At 38.5% G+C, this 18644-nt stretch overlaps 1 protein-coding gene across 1 annotated transcript; it reads right to left on the bottom strand.

Moving 5' to 3' along the window:
- Positions 1 to 13451: 13451 nt before the first annotated feature.
- On the bottom strand, positions 13452 to 16308 carry LOC134677072 (protein KTI12 homolog). The gene is made up of 4 exons (XM_063535519.1): positions 15988 to 16308; positions 15091 to 15259; positions 14227 to 14365; positions 13452 to 13730 (listed from the first exon to the last, which is right to left on the bottom strand). Exons 1-4 carry the CDS (start codon positions 16253 to 16255, stop codon positions 13452 to 13454), a joined length of 855 nt encoding a protein of 284 aa, XP_063391589.1. The 5' UTR covers positions 16256 to 16308.
- Positions 16309 to 18644: the final 2336 nt, after the last annotated feature.

Here is an 18644-nt window from a genome sequence, read left to right on the forward strand (position 1 = left end):
GGAAATGGGGTTGGCAACTGTCAAAGATTTGCATAGATGGCGCCATCATACCTTGCCCCTTTTTCTATGAGATTTGGTTTAAAGAGCTGGCATCCAGGGTATTAAAAAAACAAAAAATTGACACAATTCTAGGGATTGACAGGGCAAGCTATGATGGCGCCATCTGCTAAATACTTCCACCGGCCAACCCAACCCCATTGCAGAAAAAAGAGTAAGGTTAATACGGGTTATGTGTGACTGGAATGAACTGTCGCCTGCCGTATAGTGCGACCATAAACTAGACCGAGTTGAGAGCAATTATTTCATGCAACCGATGATGCCAAAAATGCGGGGGTGCGCGGGACGAGGTGAGCGCAGTCCTGTGCCGTGATTGGTCCGTTCAAAGACACGGACGTCACATAAAGACACTTTCGACTCCAACATGGAGTAAAATTACCGTATGCGTGGCAGAGGGGGTAGCGTGACTATGCTAAGTCTGGAGGATGTTTTGTCTGTGAGTGCGACTTAACCCCGTAAGACCCACCTTAAAGTTTCCCAATTTTTAATTTGAACCTTGTTATATAGTACATTAGGGTGACTATAGTCTGTTTTAGAAAACAATGAAACAAAAGAAATGCTACTTTATTTCGTCTTCAAAAGGTTCCAATTAGATTGAAACAGAGTGTATAGTGTGTAGCTTTCAAATAGAGCTCGACGGTTAATCCTATTGTCTATTGTTAAGTAAAACCGCACGTTCTACTTACCTGCAAAAAAGGGTCTTCATTATTCTATTTGACACCTCAGCGCGGGCTAGTCCAACGCTCAAAAAACTAGTGTAGGTGCGCTCTCCGATAACGCGCCTTTGTGACGCATCTCGATGACACATTTTAGACTGGTTCTGTAGCGTTCGACTCGCCGGCACTCGGTAACCGAAGTACATATTTTTTATGCAGGTGGTTGTGGCACGTGGCACGAGCGGTTTTACTTAAAAATAGAAAATAGGATAAGCCGTCGAGCTCTATTTGAAAGCTACACACTATACATTGTAATGCACATTGGGTCTTACGAGGTTATACTTGCGTTTAATGGCACTTAACCGTATGTAACCCTTACCCGAATGGAACCCTTACCCGTATGGATCCCTTATCCGTATGGAACCCTTAACCGTATGTAACCCATATCCGTATGAAACCCTTACCCGTATGGAACCCTTACCCGTATGGATCCCTTATCCGTATGGAACCCTTACCCGTATTGGGCTTACCGTTTACTTTTAAAAAATCGAAATGCTTACAAGTTTTAGGTTATTTCTACTCAGAATCGCAAGGATTATTCATTAAAAAAGGAATTTAGTCCACAATTTTCCATACAAAATTTAGGAGTCCCTTTTAGTATGTTACATGTATGTGAATATGCATCACAAAACTGTCAAAAATATTGACACAGTATTTTTTTTAAAATTAAATAGCACTCGTGATTCTAAGTAAAAATATAATCATATAATATGCAAAAAATTAAGGAGTAATTTTGTATTGGGGGAAAGCAAGAGTAACGTATCTGTATTTAAATAAAAGTAAACAAAATCTACCCTCAAATGGCTCCTTAAGCCAGTTGAGGGTAGATGAAAACATTACATGATCAAATAATGTAGGTTAAAGTCAGGTCGTTCAGTGACAGATCCCGGCGGTTTTGTATTTGGTTGGTTAACCAATAAATGTTATAACTACCCGAAAATTTACAAATTGTTTGTTTACTTTTATTTAAATACCTAAAGATACAGAGTATAAGCGAGACAGCTATATGTATTATATTTCTGCGCTATTAAGCGATATTTCTGTGTTATAAATGTTATAAGTTTTATAAATTATAATACAACGGGCCTATGATGGTCGCGCCTTTTAACATCTGTGGTCTTGGCCGTCGTTAAGGGGCCCACTGATTAACAGTCCGCCGGACGGTATCGGCCTGTCAGTTATAACATATTTTTGACAGTTCCGAACAACTGACAGGCCGACACCGTCCGGCGGACTGTTAATCAATGGGCCCCTTTAGAGTGACACATGACACGACAGACGGTAACAGCGCAACCATCATATCCCTATAAAAGTTAATGGTTTTGACGGTGTCCAAATGATACTTGTTTTTTTTTCTAAATTGTTATATTAGTTTAATTAGTGAAAATGCCAATTCTTTAGTTAAAATAAGTTCAAGTACAGTTCAAGAGATATTATAAACTCCTTCGTTAGTTATGGTGGTAAACAAGTATACGGGCTGCTGCAAATGATATATGTATAGCAATTGTTTCGTTAACTTGTTTGACAATTGTGTCGTTTTTAAGCTAAAGGTATCACATTGTCGCCTGCCATAAGGACGCTCTGAAAGGCTATTCGTATAAAGATACAAGCAAATTTCGTCCTCATGGTAATGATGATGTGGTACCTTTTGCTTGAAAACGTCACAATTTTTGAACCATAACGGAATTTGTTAAAAAGTAGTCACAAAATATTGAAATATATTCATAGATATAAATTACTTTAGTGTACAGTCAGCAGCAGAAGTTGCTAAGCGGGCGAGGTGTTCAAAATTTCCTTGACACGCTCTTATTCTCTTAACAATAAGGTCGCGTCAAGATCATTTTGAACACCTAGCCCGCTTAGCAACTTCTGTTGCTGACTGTACATATATTTTATATGTATACCCTCTACCCCCGATAAGGAATTTTTAACCTTTTAACCCCCCGAAGGAGTATATAACACCTCGTATTATGTATTATATTGGTTATTTAGTCATTTATTTTAATGCATGTTTTTATTTAAGTTTTTTTTTTGACATTGGGGCGAAAATAGGTACAACTGTACTACAGTCCATAGAGTAATATGTGACGTTCCACGGTAAAAGGTACCTTATGGCGGCTGGCGCTTACGTCACATAGCGCCGCTATAATATTGGAGCGGCGTTAATAATAGCGTGACCGCCAACCGCCATAAGGTACCTTTACCCGTGGGACGTCACATATAAGTAAAGAAAGAGTGTTAACTCCATACATCAGTTTTCAGCGGATAAAACTGAATATATACATATAAATAAATAAATAAATAAGAATTGGTCGTTTAAAGGTATTAGATTAGATAGATATTGGACACACAGACACTGAATAAGGTCGCACCAAACAAAGTCTGCAGCGGGTTTGATAGCCCACGCAGTGTAAGTGTTATGTATACGTCATAATTTCATAGAAGTTTGACGTTTAAAATGACACTTGCACTGCGTGGGCTATCAAAATCGCTGCAGACTTTTTACGGTCTGACTATAGTTGATGAACTCCGCTACTTGACGCCAGATGTGTCATTTTGTATGGGATTTTGAGTTTCCAAAACGTGCCGCTTGGCGCTGTCCCATACAAAAAATGACTTTTTTTTACATAACGCAAACTCGAACTCTTGTCACGCTAACGAATGAAATTTACACTACCGGTTCCGATTCACCATTTTTTGATTCAGTGCTTTGGGGTAAATCTGGAAACGAAATAATTCTTTTTTTTTATAAAGGCAGTTGTTACCAGTTTTCGCTTCGCAAAAATCGTATTAATATCAAGACTTGTAGGTAGGTTATAAATAAATATCCAAAGTCAGGGCACAAACCTAGGCTACTCCAATGACAATAAAACATTTGTCATGACAATATGACATATGTCACCTAAATAACTCAGTCCAGATGAACCTACATTTAAACTGTATATAGTCCAAGACGAATTCGTGCTTCGAATTCGACAGCTAACGTAGGTGGCGCTGCTTATACATATTTAATTCGTGCCTCAAAATGTCTTAGACGTGATATCCAGTTTGAATGAAAATCTTTTGCGTCGTTCTGCGACCGAACTGTCACCTTGACGCCTGACGGTGACACGAGTCGCTTAGCTTCAAACTCGGGTAAATCCATCTGTCAGATTATGCGACTTTGGTATTAAGAATAGGTAAATAGGGTAGATATTTCCTGAGAGGGTCGAATGGATTTACCCGAGTTCGAAGTTAAGCGACACACGTCATCTCGATTTGAGATTTGTCTCCTGACGCTGACATATGTCATCTGAATTGCCATTTGTCTCCCGACGGTGACATATGTCATCTGAATTGCCATTTGTCTCCCGACGCTGACACATGTCATCTGAATTGCCATTTGTCTCCCGACGGTGACATATGTCATCTGAATTGCCATTTGTCTCCCGACGCTGACAAATGTCATCTGAATTGCCATTTGTCTCCCGACGGTGACATATGTCATCTGAATTGCCATTTGTTTCCCGACGCTGACATATGTCATCTGAATTGCCATTTGTTTCCCGACGGTGACATATGTCATCTGGATTGCCATTTGTCTCCCGACGCTGACATATGTCATCTGAATTGCCATTTGTCTCCCGACGCTGACATATGTCATCTGAATTGCCATTTGTCTCCCGACGCTGACATATGTCATCTGAATTACCATTTGTCTCCCGGCGGTGACATATGTCATCTGAATTGCCATTTGTCTCCCGACGGTGACATTTTGTCGTAAAATATTGTCTATGCCTGTAACGATGTATTTTAGCGACTGTACATATTGAAGATAGTCTATTTCTATAAAAGTGATATATTTTAGTTATAAATTGTCAGTTGACTGACAAAACTTACTAGTAAAAATAATATGTGACATTCCTCGGGTGGAGGTGCCTTATAGCGGTCGGCGCTTACGTCACGTGGCGCATAGTATTGGAGCGGCGTTAATAATAGCGCAAGCGCCATCCCATAAGGTACCTTTACCCGTGGAACGTGACATATACACGTGTAAAATATCGTGCAAAATTTTACAGCTGAAGTAAGTGGCGCTGTAAATTATGCGTCAACTAGTGTATCAAGCGCAAACTTGACAAATTTATTAGAGTTAGACCATGAAAGTCTGCAGCGATTTTGATAGCCCACGCTGTGCAAGTGTTCTCTATACGTCATAATTTCATAGAAGTTTGACGTTTAAAATAACATTTGCACCGCGTGGGCTATCATAATCGCTGCAGACTTATCTTGGATTAACTCTATCACAAGACGTAAGGCGCCGTACACCGCCATCTAGTTTATTAGTGTTATAGTAACATTCCATTTCTAACCGCAGCTGCATTACTGTCAATTTTACTATGGAAATTGACAATGACAGCGACGCGTTCAGTACCGGTAGTGCAGCTGCGGTTAGAAATGGAATGTTACCATTAGAGTGTGGTAACTTTATACACATTTGCACAACACAAGCCTTCTTGAGCTTACTGTGGGACTTAGTCAATCTGTGTAAGAATATCCTATAATATTTATTTATTTTATTTTTATTTATTTGCAGCGCCATCTGGTGTTAAAACTTTATACACACTTGCTAGTAAGTTTTGTTACTGACGTCCGCATGAAAATTATCTAATTGTAACTAATTTTTAAGATTCTTGTATCCATTTAAATTTATTTTTAAGTATTAGTTTTTTTGTTCTTATTGCCTTGTACGGTTTACGTTTTCAGCGGGGTTATATTTCTGAAGATTTAAATATTTGTCGATGTTTATCTAGATCTAGTTAGACCAAGATAAGTCGGCAGCGATCTTGATAGCACACGCAGTGCAAGTGTTATTTATACGTCGTAATTTCATAGAAGCTTTACGTTTAAAATAACACTTGCACTGCGTGTGCTATCAAAATCGTTGCAGACTTATCTTGGTCTTACACTAAATTCTGTAACCCCTGAAATCACTCGCGATTTCATATACATGTCGGCTAAAAAATAAGTGCATTCCCGTTGCCAGGGAGCTTTTACGATTATACTGAGCAACTTTTACTATGGGACCAACTCCGAAATCGCAAAAAAAAATTTGGCTGTTTCATACATTTTGGCTGGTCCATTTTCTATGGGGGAGTAAATTTTTTTTCCTCGGTTTCGAGGTTGGTCCCATAGTAAAAGTTGCTCAGTATAATCCCAAAACCTCCCTGGCAACGGGAATGCAGTCATTTCTTAGCCACCCTGTGTAAGTCCCACTGCTGAGCACAGTTATCACAAAAGAGCGAGATCTACGTCCCAATTCGAACATTGCTTATAAGATGTCATAGCGATACGATACCTGTCGGTGTCAAAAGTGACGTTTTTGGTTGAAGAAATGTAACTTTTGACACTGACAGGCATCGTATAGCTGTGACAATGCTTATAAGAATAAACATTGTTAAAATTGGGCGGTGAGGGTCCCACGCTGACCCAAAGCGGGTTGGAGATTTCACATACACCTTTTCTAATTTTTTTTATTCCTGACAATATTACTATTTTTAAGTTATATGACTATAGGTTGTTCTTAAATTTTTCAAAAACTTGCGTTATTAACGAATGCGTAGAAAAATGCTATGACGTGTATAGTAGTGCATAATATTGTATCCGAAAAGACAGCTCAAGCAGGTGGCGCTGTCTGGTTGGCAAGCTATGCGATGAACAGGACGTTGATCAATCTAGTTACCACAAAACTTATACCGTGCAGTCAGCAGAAAAAGTTGCTACGCGGGCGAGGTGTTCAAAATTACCTTGACACGCTCGTTAACAATAAAGTCGCGTCAAGATAATATTGAACACCTGGCCCGCTTAGCAACTTCTGCTGCTGACCGTATATTAGCGCCATCTATTTCAGCCGTAGACTTCGTGAATATTTTATACTACGCGTTTTGATAGTCTCTTGACTATGACAAGTAGTAAAATGTGACGTCCCACGGGAAAAGGTACCTTATGGCGGTTGGCGCTTACGCTATTATTAACGCCGCTCCAATATTATTGCGGCGCTATGCAACGTAAGCGCCAGCCGCCATAAGATACCTTTTGCCGTAGAACGTCACAAATAAATGACGTACATTAATACGTCACTGTGATTAAGTCACAAATGGTAGAAAATAAATATTTTAGTTAATTTCGAAACTATATTTTTGATGTATTGCGTCACATTTCACTATAGTTGGCTATTGCGTTCGGCTAAGGGCCCCCCCCACATCTGGCGTCTTTCGAGCGTCGGCGTCTACAATTCTATGGCTGACGTCGACGCAACTGCGCAGCGACGTCATTTTCCATAGCGCTGGACCGACGCCGACGCTCGAAAGACGCCAGATGTGGGGGGGCCCTAAGGTAGAAACACTTACTAGTGCTCGACGCTGCACTAGTATTCGACATGGGCACTTTATGTCAAAGTGACAAGGATTAAAATTGAATACAGAAAAATCTTCGCCGTTCAAATTTAACCTAAAGTGCCCATGTCGAATACTAGTGCAGCGTCGAGCACTAGTACTTCTACCTTACTGCCTTTATTCAAAGAAAATTGTGCTGTGAAAATATTTTTTTCACTAGATGTCGCTGTACAGATGTAGTGAATAATTTCCATCGTATTTTCACGGAAACGTAATATGATCGTCACTTGCTATTTCAGTCAGTCTCGGTAAAAAAATACTGAAGTTAACCTTTTGGACGCCAATGACCGATATATCCGTCACAGAACACAGACCTACGTGCATATGCATAAAGTTCAATTTCAGTTTTGACACTTTGGTGACGTGGCGTACGCGTGACAGCTTTTGTGTTTGACACGGCGTCGAAAAGGTTAACTGAAGTAGCATGACAAATACGAACGTTTCCGAGAAAATACGATGGAAAACAATTATGCACTAAATCTGTACTCTATTATAAATTACAAATATTATATCTTTGTTTTTAAATATTGATAATCCATTGGGTGTATAATGGTAACATTCCATTTGTAACCGCAGCTGCATTACTGTAAATTTTACTATGGAAATTGACAGTGACAGCGACGCGTTCAGTACCGGTAGTGCAGCTGCGGTTAGAAATGGAATGTGACCATAATAATTATGGGTAAAGTCTAAGATATTTTGTGCTCTGTAGCTGATGCCTTAGCCTTGCCTTGCCTCTCTGTCGCACTTGTAAAGTCGTACGTAAGTGTGACAGGGTGGCAACACGTCGAACGTGGTTCGCGGTACGCCCTCTGGTTGTCGAAAGTTGACGTTTGGCAATCCGTTGACTACAAAACATATAGAGCATGATATTTTTTTGACTTTGCATCTCTTGTATAGTTCGTTTTTTTTTTAGCATTAGAGAGAACTTGAAAGAAGGTAAGCGATCTTGACATGTCTTTTAATTGAAAAACGCTTTTTAAAATCAGTAACTATTACTTATGAAAGCAGAAGAACATAAATGATCGTATTAGATTCATAATTGTTACATATTTGCCATAACTTATTTTTAAAATGTGTTTTTCATTTAAAAGACACGTCAAGATTGTTTACCTTATTTCTAATGTTAAAAAAACGAAGTATATAATGAATAACTCTTTGGTAATAAGTTTAAATTGTTAGTGATCCAAAAGGCCTGTATCTAAAGTATTATAATACTTAGTTGTTATGTTGATTCATTGTTTTGGATGCATTGAGAGGCAAACTTAACTAAAATATTAGATTTTATTAATGTTTGAAAAATGGCTTCCATTTCTAATTTTCTTTAGCAATATGTGCAATATTTGAATAAACTTCATATCAATGAGATTTATGTAATGTTATAAAAAAAATGGCTTCCATTTCAAATTTTCTTTAGCAAAATGTGCAATATTTGAATAAACTTCATATCGATGAGAATAAAGTCTATAGAGACGGTTTGTCAAAGTAAATTATGTAGCCACTGTAAATTTACTGCCATCTTTCGACAGAACATAAAACTGTTAGAACGCCATTTGACTTTGATCTTTATTCTTTCACTGATATGTGTTAACTTATTAAATATCTAGACACGCGGCAGCGTGTCAAGCCAAGTTCAAGCAAAGGAACTGGCTAGCCAGCGCCGAGTGTAATATTACACGAACCACTTGGTGCCACTTTTGACCCTTCTATAACTCAAAACATCTTTGACGTAAACACATAAAACTACGTGTGTTTAATTATATCCATAAGGATATCTAGAAGCCCAAATTTCATGAAGCTAGCTCAAACGGTTATAAAGGTATGAAGGTCAAAAAGTCGTAAATTTTAAGACTGACTTATGACTTATAGTACCTAAACCTAACCTACTTCCAGATGACCTAGAAGGATGAAATTTGGAATCCAGCTTGGTTATTGTGTGCAACCGTAGGAAAAAATCTAAAAATAAAATAAAGTTAAAATATAGGGGGGGTCCCCATACAAAAAAACCACTTTTTATTGGGACTGACATATAAGTACCTAAACCTAACCTACTTCCAGATGACCTAGAAGGATGAAATTTGGAATCCAGCTCGGTTATTGTGTGTAACCGTAGGAAAAAATCTAAAAATAAAATAAAGTTTAAAAATAGGGGGGGTCCCCATACAAAAAAAACATTTTTTATTGGGACTGACATATAAGTACCTAAACCTAACCTACTTCCAGATGACCTAGAAGGATGAAATTTGGAATCCAGCTCGGTTATTGTGTGTAAGCGTAGGAAAAAATCTAAAAATAAAAAAAAGTTAAAAAATAGGGGGGGTCCCCATACAAAAAAATATTTTTTTATCGTAGCGTTGGAACCGTTACAAGCAGATATTTGAAACTACCCCAATATATGTATTATTATATTTGCTATATTAAAATAAAGTTTAGTCAAAAAATAAGTGGTGTCCCCATACAAAAAACTTGTAATACGCTCTAAACAACCGGCCAACGGTGTGTCGTCGGCGGCGCGCGGCACCACATAATTATACAAAGAACAGAAGTAAAAACCATACAGCGGAAACACAAGAAAAAACATTAAATCTCAATACCTGCCTAGTTTTCTTTACAAAAAGTATTGATATCCCACCAAAAACATAAATGTAAAAAAGGAGAGCCAAGTTCAATACAAAAATTATGCTTGGCTGTGGGGCTCGCCGCAAAAAGAATGGAGATCTAAATGAGTGCCACTGCCAAGTTCTATGCAAAATCCAAATATGTATTTATAGGAACAAAATAACATTATAAACAAGTATTAAACTCTATTTCTTTGCTTTATTGGATACCTATAACAATTGCTGTTATTTAAAAAAATGTGAGATCTTAAAGTAGGTTAGATTTGGCTTGGCCAGGTTTTATCAGAATTACAATATATATAAAATGATTGATATAATGAAAACTGGCCAAGTCAAATCTAACCTGCTTTAAGATCTCACATTTTTTTAAATAACAGAAATTGTTATAGGTATCCAATAAAGCAAAGAAATAGAGTTTAATACTTGTTTATAATGTTATTTTGTTCCTATAAATACATATTTGGATTTTGCATAGAACTTGGCAGTGGCACTCATTTAGATCTCCATTCTTTTTGCGGCGAGCCCCACAGCCAAGCATAATTTTTGTATTGAACTTGGCTCTCCTTTTTTACATTTATGTTTTTGGTGGGATTAATATTCACGCTATCTACTCGACTATAGGCCAAAGGTATGGTTCCATGTTTTCGAGCGATGGCGCCACAACATTCAGCCTATGCTCGAGTAGATGGCATGAATATTAATATTTAAAAAGTTAACACATATCAGTTAAAGAATAAGGATCAAAGTCAAATGGCGTTCAAACAGTGTTAATCTTCTGTCGAAAGATGGCAGTAAATGAACTGTAGCTACATAATTTACTATGACAGTAACTCTCTACTGCAAATCCTCTTTGCTTCATATGTACGATGTATGATTATTAGCTATCTGTCGTCTGTAATCCGTCTATACCTCGTTTTTTTTAGCATTAGAAAAAAGGTAAACAATCTTGATGTGTCTTTTAATTGAAAAACACATTTTAAAACTAAGTTACGGCAAATATGTAACAATTATGAATCTAATACGATCATTTATATTCTTCTGCTTTCATAAGTAATAGTTTTTAGTTTTTAAAAAGCGTTTTTCAATTAAAATACATGCCAAGATCGCTTACCTTCTTGCAAGTTCTTTCTAATGCTAAAAAAAACGAACTATAAAGCCGTCCAACCAAACGCCGTTTTTCTATTTAGGTGCATTGGCTGCTAAACTTATCCCAACGCACCTTATACTTCACAATCGGCGATTCAAAATATTGTATTAATTAAGTTTGCCCCTCTTGTTAGATAATATCTCAAACTAAAGACTTGCTAGTTGTTATAAGTACACTGTAAAGAGATTAAATATATCAGTTTATTGGATAATCTTCTGTTTTTTATTTTATACTTTAAGCAGAGTATGCACCTATTAAAGCAGCAAATAGGGCTGCTTGGAGGAGATTTGGAGAGGCGTATGCCCAACAGTGGGCGCATACTCGCTGAGGAAGAAGAAGAAGAAGAGATGCACCTATTAACCCTTTTCCAGGCATAGTACAGTCGCCATCAGATACATCGGAGCGGCCAAGGTGTTCAAAAATATCTGAACGCGCCTCTATTGTCAAGGCGTTAGAGTGCGTGATCAGATATTGTGAACACCTTGGACGCTCCGATATATCTGATGGCGACTGTACGATTTATCGACCAGATACGCGGCACTAGAATTTCAACTTTAGCATTCCGATTTAAGATTCAAATTATATCAATCAATCAATCAATATATATTTATTTCAGACCAAAATTACAGTCCATATTTGTTAGTTATGTACAGTACTATTTACTTATATCTTTGTTAGTTTATCCTAGTCCTATCCTAATAAAAACTTACAAATTACTATTTACAGTCCTGGTACTTAGGAGCGTGCAGCGACACCCAATGTCTATAAAAAGGGTTATCTAGCCTCTCTCCTATTGCCGCTAAGAAGCTATTGGCGCTGCCTCGCACGCGACACATTTGAGAGGCTACTCGTTTGCGCATTATTGCATAAAAATCATCCATGCGTGCCTCAGCAAACATGCCGGATGCGCTACAAAAACGCGGCAACCCCAATAGCATTCTATACCCGTTATTGAATTGGACCCGCAAGGCACTGTAAGCTTTCTTGGTATAGTTAATCCATAGGCTGCTCGTATAGAACGACTGGCAATAAGCTCTAAAAAGTGTCTGTTTAACCTCAGCCGTACAACGAGCGAACCTACGGATTAACATGTTTGTTCTAACTGCCAGTGCCCTGCGTTCCCTCTCAATATCGGCATCATCGTTTAGGTCTTCTGTCACTACATGCCCCAAGTACCTACTTAAAACTCGAGACCCTATTCAGAGGGGTGCCACAAAGAGTCACCGGTGGTGTAACTGACGGGCTCCTGCGGTTAGCTCTGAACACGAGGAGTTCACTTTTTTTAACATTATAGCAGAGCCCGTGGGCTTCGGCATATGACTCTATGATGATATATTGCACTATTGGGAAATTTGAGTTGTTTTCAAATGAATCATCAAAGCTGGATTAATTGGGATATATTTAGATTTTTCGGGAAAACCTTGTAGATTGGTGCGGCCTGGAAAAGGGTTATTAAATAACCTACATTTGTATAGTTTGCTACTAAAAATAATTAGTGTCTGTGCGGAAAGAGACTAGTGTATTGGTTACTCTTCTCTTTTCGCAGACTCTAATAGCATTATTAGGTAGGTCCACACAGAACGAGCCGCCTCGCGAAGAAGCTCATTCGGTGCAGACGTGCCTCGAGCGAAGCAATGCCTCGGGCGAGAGTGGCGAGACACGCCTACACGGACTGAGCTGCTTTGCGCGGCAAATTCCTCGCGAGGCGACCATTTACAAAAATCTCCACCTTTAGCCTTCTTATAGAGTGCCCCTAGTGTAAATTTAATTCGATAGCGTACGTGACGTGACGTACTCCTTTGCGTGTCATTTTATATGCGATTTTGACTTTCCAAAACGTCCCGCTTGGCGCGCTATTCAAAACCCCGTACAAAAATAGACAACGCAAACGCGAACGCTCGTCACGCTATCGAATGGTTACACTTGATACCCCTAATCTAGGGGTTCAGTAAAAAAAAAACAATCAATCCGTCAGTTTTATTCAAATAGTGTATATCTCGCAATCTTCCCCGTGTCTTCTCCCGCATGGTTCATCTTGGCATAAGTCAGGAACTGCCTCCTCAGCCTGAGGAGTTTCTGAGGAGTCACGAGGGGCAAGGAGTCCAGGGTACAGCCAGGGTAGGAGGGGAAGCGAGCGGTGTCCTGGTTGATATCTTTGATGAAGAATTGTTATGATATGAAAGAAAGGAAGGGGGACCCTAAGAGAAGTAAAATAAAAATCAATCTGTCAAAGTTTTATTCAAATACTGTATATAGTATCTCGCAATCTTCCCTGTGTCTTCTCCCGCGTGGTTCATTTTGGCATAGGTCAGGAACTGCCTCCTCAGCCTGAGGAGTTTCTGAGGAGTCACGAGGGGCAAGGAGTCGAGGGTGCAGCCGGGGTAGGAGGGGAAGCGAGCGGTGTCCCGGTTGATATCTTTGATGAAGAATTGTTATGATATGAAAGAAAGGAAGGGGGATCCTAAGAGAAGTAAAATAAAAATCAATCCGTCAAAGTTTTATTCAAATACTGTATATAGTATCTCGCAATCTTCCCCGTGTCTTCTCCCGCGTGGTTCATCTTGGCATAAGTCAGGAACTGCCTCCTCAGCCTGAGGAGTTTCTGAGGAGTCACGAGGGGCAAGGAGTCGAGGCTACAGCCAGGGTAGGAGGGGAAGCGGGCAGAGTCCTGGTTCAGTTGTTTGGCTTCGAGGATTTGTTTTGATATGTCTTGGGTTATTTTGTCGAGTTCGTAGAGGAAGTTTGTTGAAGATAGTGGTGGCTGGAAATAAAAAACTTTTGTCAAAAATATAATCAGTACCAATAAATAAATCTGTCTATCTATACATAAGGAAAATTGACAATTACTGGTCACCGGCTAATAACTCGCCACCCTAAACTAAAAATGAATTCTATTCACCTATAAACAGAATTCATTTTAGTATAAGGTTTCAATTACTAGCCACCCTTCAATAACTAATCACCTTATACTAAAATGAATTATGTTTATAGGTAAATATAATTAATTTTTAGTTTAGGGTGTCCTGTTACAAAACAGTGGCCAGTTTTTGACGAATTACCCTATATTATTATGTGCCTATGTAAAATTTATAATTTAATGATTGAGTGACGTAAATAACTGTATTTTCTTTCTTTATTTCTATTATAAAAATGGAAGCTTTTATAGTGTCCTTTTCCTTTCACAGTTATCTAAGGCGCATTTAGGTGAATGGGTTGCCATAATTATGGGTTAGCGGTTGTTGGAGTTAAAAACTTACATTCTGAGTGCTCTGATTGGGCGGAGGAGGTTTCTTTTCGAACAGGGCCGCGTACACCGCCTCCAAGTCCAGTTGGTCCTGCGGCTGAACGGTGAAGAGAGGGCTGTCCCATCGGTTGTTGGAGTTTGGCTCTTCAAACCTGTAATTATTTAAATGGCTAAAGTAACTAACTAATGCTTACAAACTAATTGAAAAGGTAAGTGGCTCAGCTCATGTCTGTGCCAGAAGGCTTCGGGGCACAGCGGCTCTAAAGACTTGCAACGGACGCTGTTATTCTGCCACCGCCGTATTTGTATCTAGCTAAGGACAGTAAAAACTATTTATAGGGGCTGTCCATAAATTACGTCATCGATGTTTGACGATTTTTGACCCCCCCCCCCCCTAAAGTCATCCAAAAATCATGCTTCAAATGACCCCATTTCCTCCTACTTCATGCTACCGTCATCCGATGTCCAGACCCCCCCCCCCTATTTTGAAATGACGTAATTTATGAATAGCCCCGTATAGGACAAGATAGCAAAACCAAACAATGCAATTAGGTGTCATAATGCTCAACTGTTACTTAGACCAGCATTTCCCAAACTACACAGATAATATACATCAGCTGTGGTTAATACTTATACATCAAATTATGTAAATTATATTTTCTATAGTGTCAGTTGGCAAGAGGTTGCACAGGACCGAGAAAAGTGGTGCTGTCTTTTGTCAGAGGCCAAGACTCATTTTGGGTTGCTAAGCCAGCGGAGTCAGTAAGTAAGTAATATCCAGAGAGGAAAATCTTTGTATGGAGTAGCGGTCACGTGACTTCGACCCTTTTTTCTTAAATGTTACAATGATTCACAAAGGTTTAAATTTGAGCATCACCTGAACTTAGTAAGAGCTTCAAACACCTCCTGGCTGTACGCGTCGGCTGCCTGCACATTCATCCGTTCCACATTAGCCTCCCAAGCCTCCTGGTGGTTCCGTATCGTGAATATGGTGCACTGAGTGGACTTTGATGCTTTCGATGCGCAGTATAGCTCATAACGGTAGCCTGTGGTTTATAAACAGTTTATTTGCTATATATATGGTACAGTCACCAGCAATAATATGTTACACAGCGATGGCCGCATAAATATGTGACACGTTCTTAGTGTGCTACAAATATTTAAGATCGTGTCAGATATTTTTGCGGCCTTCGTAGCGTAACATATTATGCTGGTGACTGTGCAAAAAGGTTGTATTGCAAAAATTATGAGTTTTGGGCACAATTAAGGTCTCAGATATGAAAGCGATCAGCATAAGTACAAAATCAATATATATATTTTTTTCTATTTGGCAGTACAGTCAGCAGCAGAAGTTGCTAAGCGGGCGAGGTGTTCAAAATGACCTTGACACGCTCTTATTCTCTTAATAATAAAGTCGCGTCAAGATCATTTTGAACACCTGGCCCGCTTAGCAATTTCTGCTGCTGACTGTACAGTTTGTAATTTGGCATTGTGAAATGATAAGTAGTAAAACATACAGACGAGTATATATATTATAGTAATTCGTTACTTCTATATTAACACATTCAACACCAAGAACCCGACTGTCGGGTACACTGTTCGTAGCGACTACACGCTACATACGGCGAAACCGTGGCTACGCGCTACGAGCGTAACCCGTAGCACTTAGTGGTAATGAATGTGTTAAGTAGAAGATGTCATGCTAACACATTGCTCAAGGAAATGTAAACAAAAAAAAATCGATCCTAATATTTCGAAATATAGCATTACAAACCTTTGATATAGTTACTGCCGTCCAATATAACAACATTATCCTTCCCAACAAGCCGTAGAACCTCGGATTTAAGGTACCCTCTCACTCTCTTTTCCTTCTGCGAGTCCAAATATGTAGCATTCGGTTCATAACCTAACTTGAGTATTGCATCGGCTTCTGAGACTATTTCAACATGTTTCCCGTGCGTTTTCTCGAAGAACTCTTTTAATTCTTTCGCTCTTGTAGTTTTTCCACTCACTGGGCAGCCGCATATTATAATTAAAGGCATTTTGTTGGTTATTTCTACAATGCTCAATAAAATTGCTCAGCTCAGCCGAGTTAGTTGACATTGACAGCTGTCACTAACATAGATATAATAATATATAGAGATACCTTCCAAGCGAGCTGTCACTGGGACCACTTTTGTTTAGTGTACGATTAACAATGTGGCCCACCTTGCTGTAGCCATGTCGATAAAGTCATATCGATAAACTATCGACATTTCTCGCAATTTTAATTTTACTTCAAAGGTTTAACGATGCCTAAAATAATCAAAAACGCTTTTATTCTTTATTGTGGTTATCAGATCACAATTTTATAGTCACGCCCCAGCATGTAACCAAGGGAAAATTCAGATATTTAATTAAAATACATAAATACCTACTAAAATAGGTGTTCCGCAATAACTGAAACAACTGATATTGCCTGTATCCAGTAATCATTAATAGTTATCGTTGACAAGTAGATGTATTGATGTGTCTGTCTAATTTATTTTTAAATTGGTTCACATTTTGTGCTGAAACCACATCTTCATTTCTTTATTTCTTCTTAATTTATAGTATTTTTTTATTAAAATGTATTGTTACTAATGTTATTATATGTATGTTAAATAAATTATACATTACATTGGTATAAAAAATAAACATATATGTACATGAAATCATACAAATACAGAGCTCTTTATATTATAATATAATTATTATCCATTAGAATTTCAATTATGTTTATGTTTAACGAAGATATTGAAGCTTCAATTAATCGCTATTGCGTTCCGCTGTGTAGCGTTTATCAATATATAACATGATTAAAATCGACTTTTCACGTCCCTAAAAGAGCACACATATACGTTTTTACGCACACATACACCATACACAACCTGGGTCTACCTAAAAAGGGGACACTTGGATTTGAAGTCCATCTTGTCAACAGTACGGCTGTCCTTTTTTGACAAACGGCATTTTTGAAAGAGCAAAGGGAGAGAAATTATACTAGTTGCTGCGCCGTCAAAGAGAACAGAAAACGTTGGGGCCTTGGTCACTAAGGAAAGGAAGCATAGATATATAATATACAAAGATTACGTCTGAGCGAGCTGTCACTGTTACCATTTTTGTTTAGTGTACGATTAACAATGTGGCCCATCTTGCTGTAGCCATGTCGATAAAGTCATACGATAAACTATCGACATTTCTTGCAATTTTAAAAGGTTTAACGATACCTAAAATGAACAAAAACGCTTTTATTCTTTGTTGTGGTTATCAGATCATAATTTTATCGTCACGCCTCAGCAGGGAACCAAGGGAAAGTTCAGATATTTAATTAAAATACACAAATACCTACTAAAATATGTGTTCCGCAATAATTGAATTATTTTATTATATTATAATATATTCATATTCCATTAGCATTTCAATTATGTTTATGTTTAACGAAGATATTGAAGCTTCAATTAATCGCAATTTCGTTCCGCTGTGTAGCGTTTATCGATATATAACATGATAAAAATCGACTTTTCACATCCTTAAAAGAGCACACATATACGTTTTTACTAGAGATGCCCCGAATATTCGGCAACTATTCGGTATTCGGCCTATTCGGCCATTTTGCCGAATATTCGGTATTCGGCCGAATACCGAATATCTGTTGCACCTACCTAAAAAGATAAATTTCACAAAATAATAACCAAATACTAGGTTTTTTTTTCAATTTATTTACACATCACAAAAACATAATATTTTATTTTAATCATGGGTCTGAATTGATTGACGCTAATTATAATTACATTCATTAATTCTGTTTAACATAAAAATATATCTTAGCAAACGTTGTGCTTTGTTGGCGAACAGTTTTCGTAATAATTGTGACTCAAAATGTTCGCATGTCATGCCATGCCTAATATTCGGTCGCCGAATATTCGATATTCGGCCGAGACGGATCCCGAATATTCGGTATTCGGCCAAATCCACTATTCGGGGCATCTCTAGTTTTTACGCACACATACACAACCCGGTTCTACCTACCATGATTTGAAGTCCATCTTGTCAACAGTATGGTTGTCCTTTATTGACAAAAGGCATTTTTAAAAGAGCGAGGAGAGAGAAATGAGAGAACAGATAACGTTGGGGCCTTGATGCGTGGGCTATCAAAATCGCTGCAGATTTTTTACGGTCTGACTATAGGTATGGCATTGATGCACCCAGGCGATTTGTTAACTACGAGTAGAGCCTACCGGGAAACGCGAAAATTGGATTGTGGTAGGAGCGCCCCCTACGCAGTTTCGCGTAATATACCCTATTATTGGAGAAAGCCCCCTCCAGACTATGTGCGTGAATCGCGGCGCGACGTCGCGGAGCGAACATATCGCGAAGTTGACGTATGACTCCACACTCGCACACTTCACG

This window comes from Cydia fagiglandana, chromosome 25 (assembly GCF_963556715.1).
Source record: "Cydia fagiglandana chromosome 25, ilCydFagi1.1, whole genome shotgun sequence".
Classification (NCBI taxonomy): domain Eukaryota; kingdom Metazoa; phylum Arthropoda; class Insecta; order Lepidoptera; family Tortricidae; genus Cydia; species Cydia fagiglandana.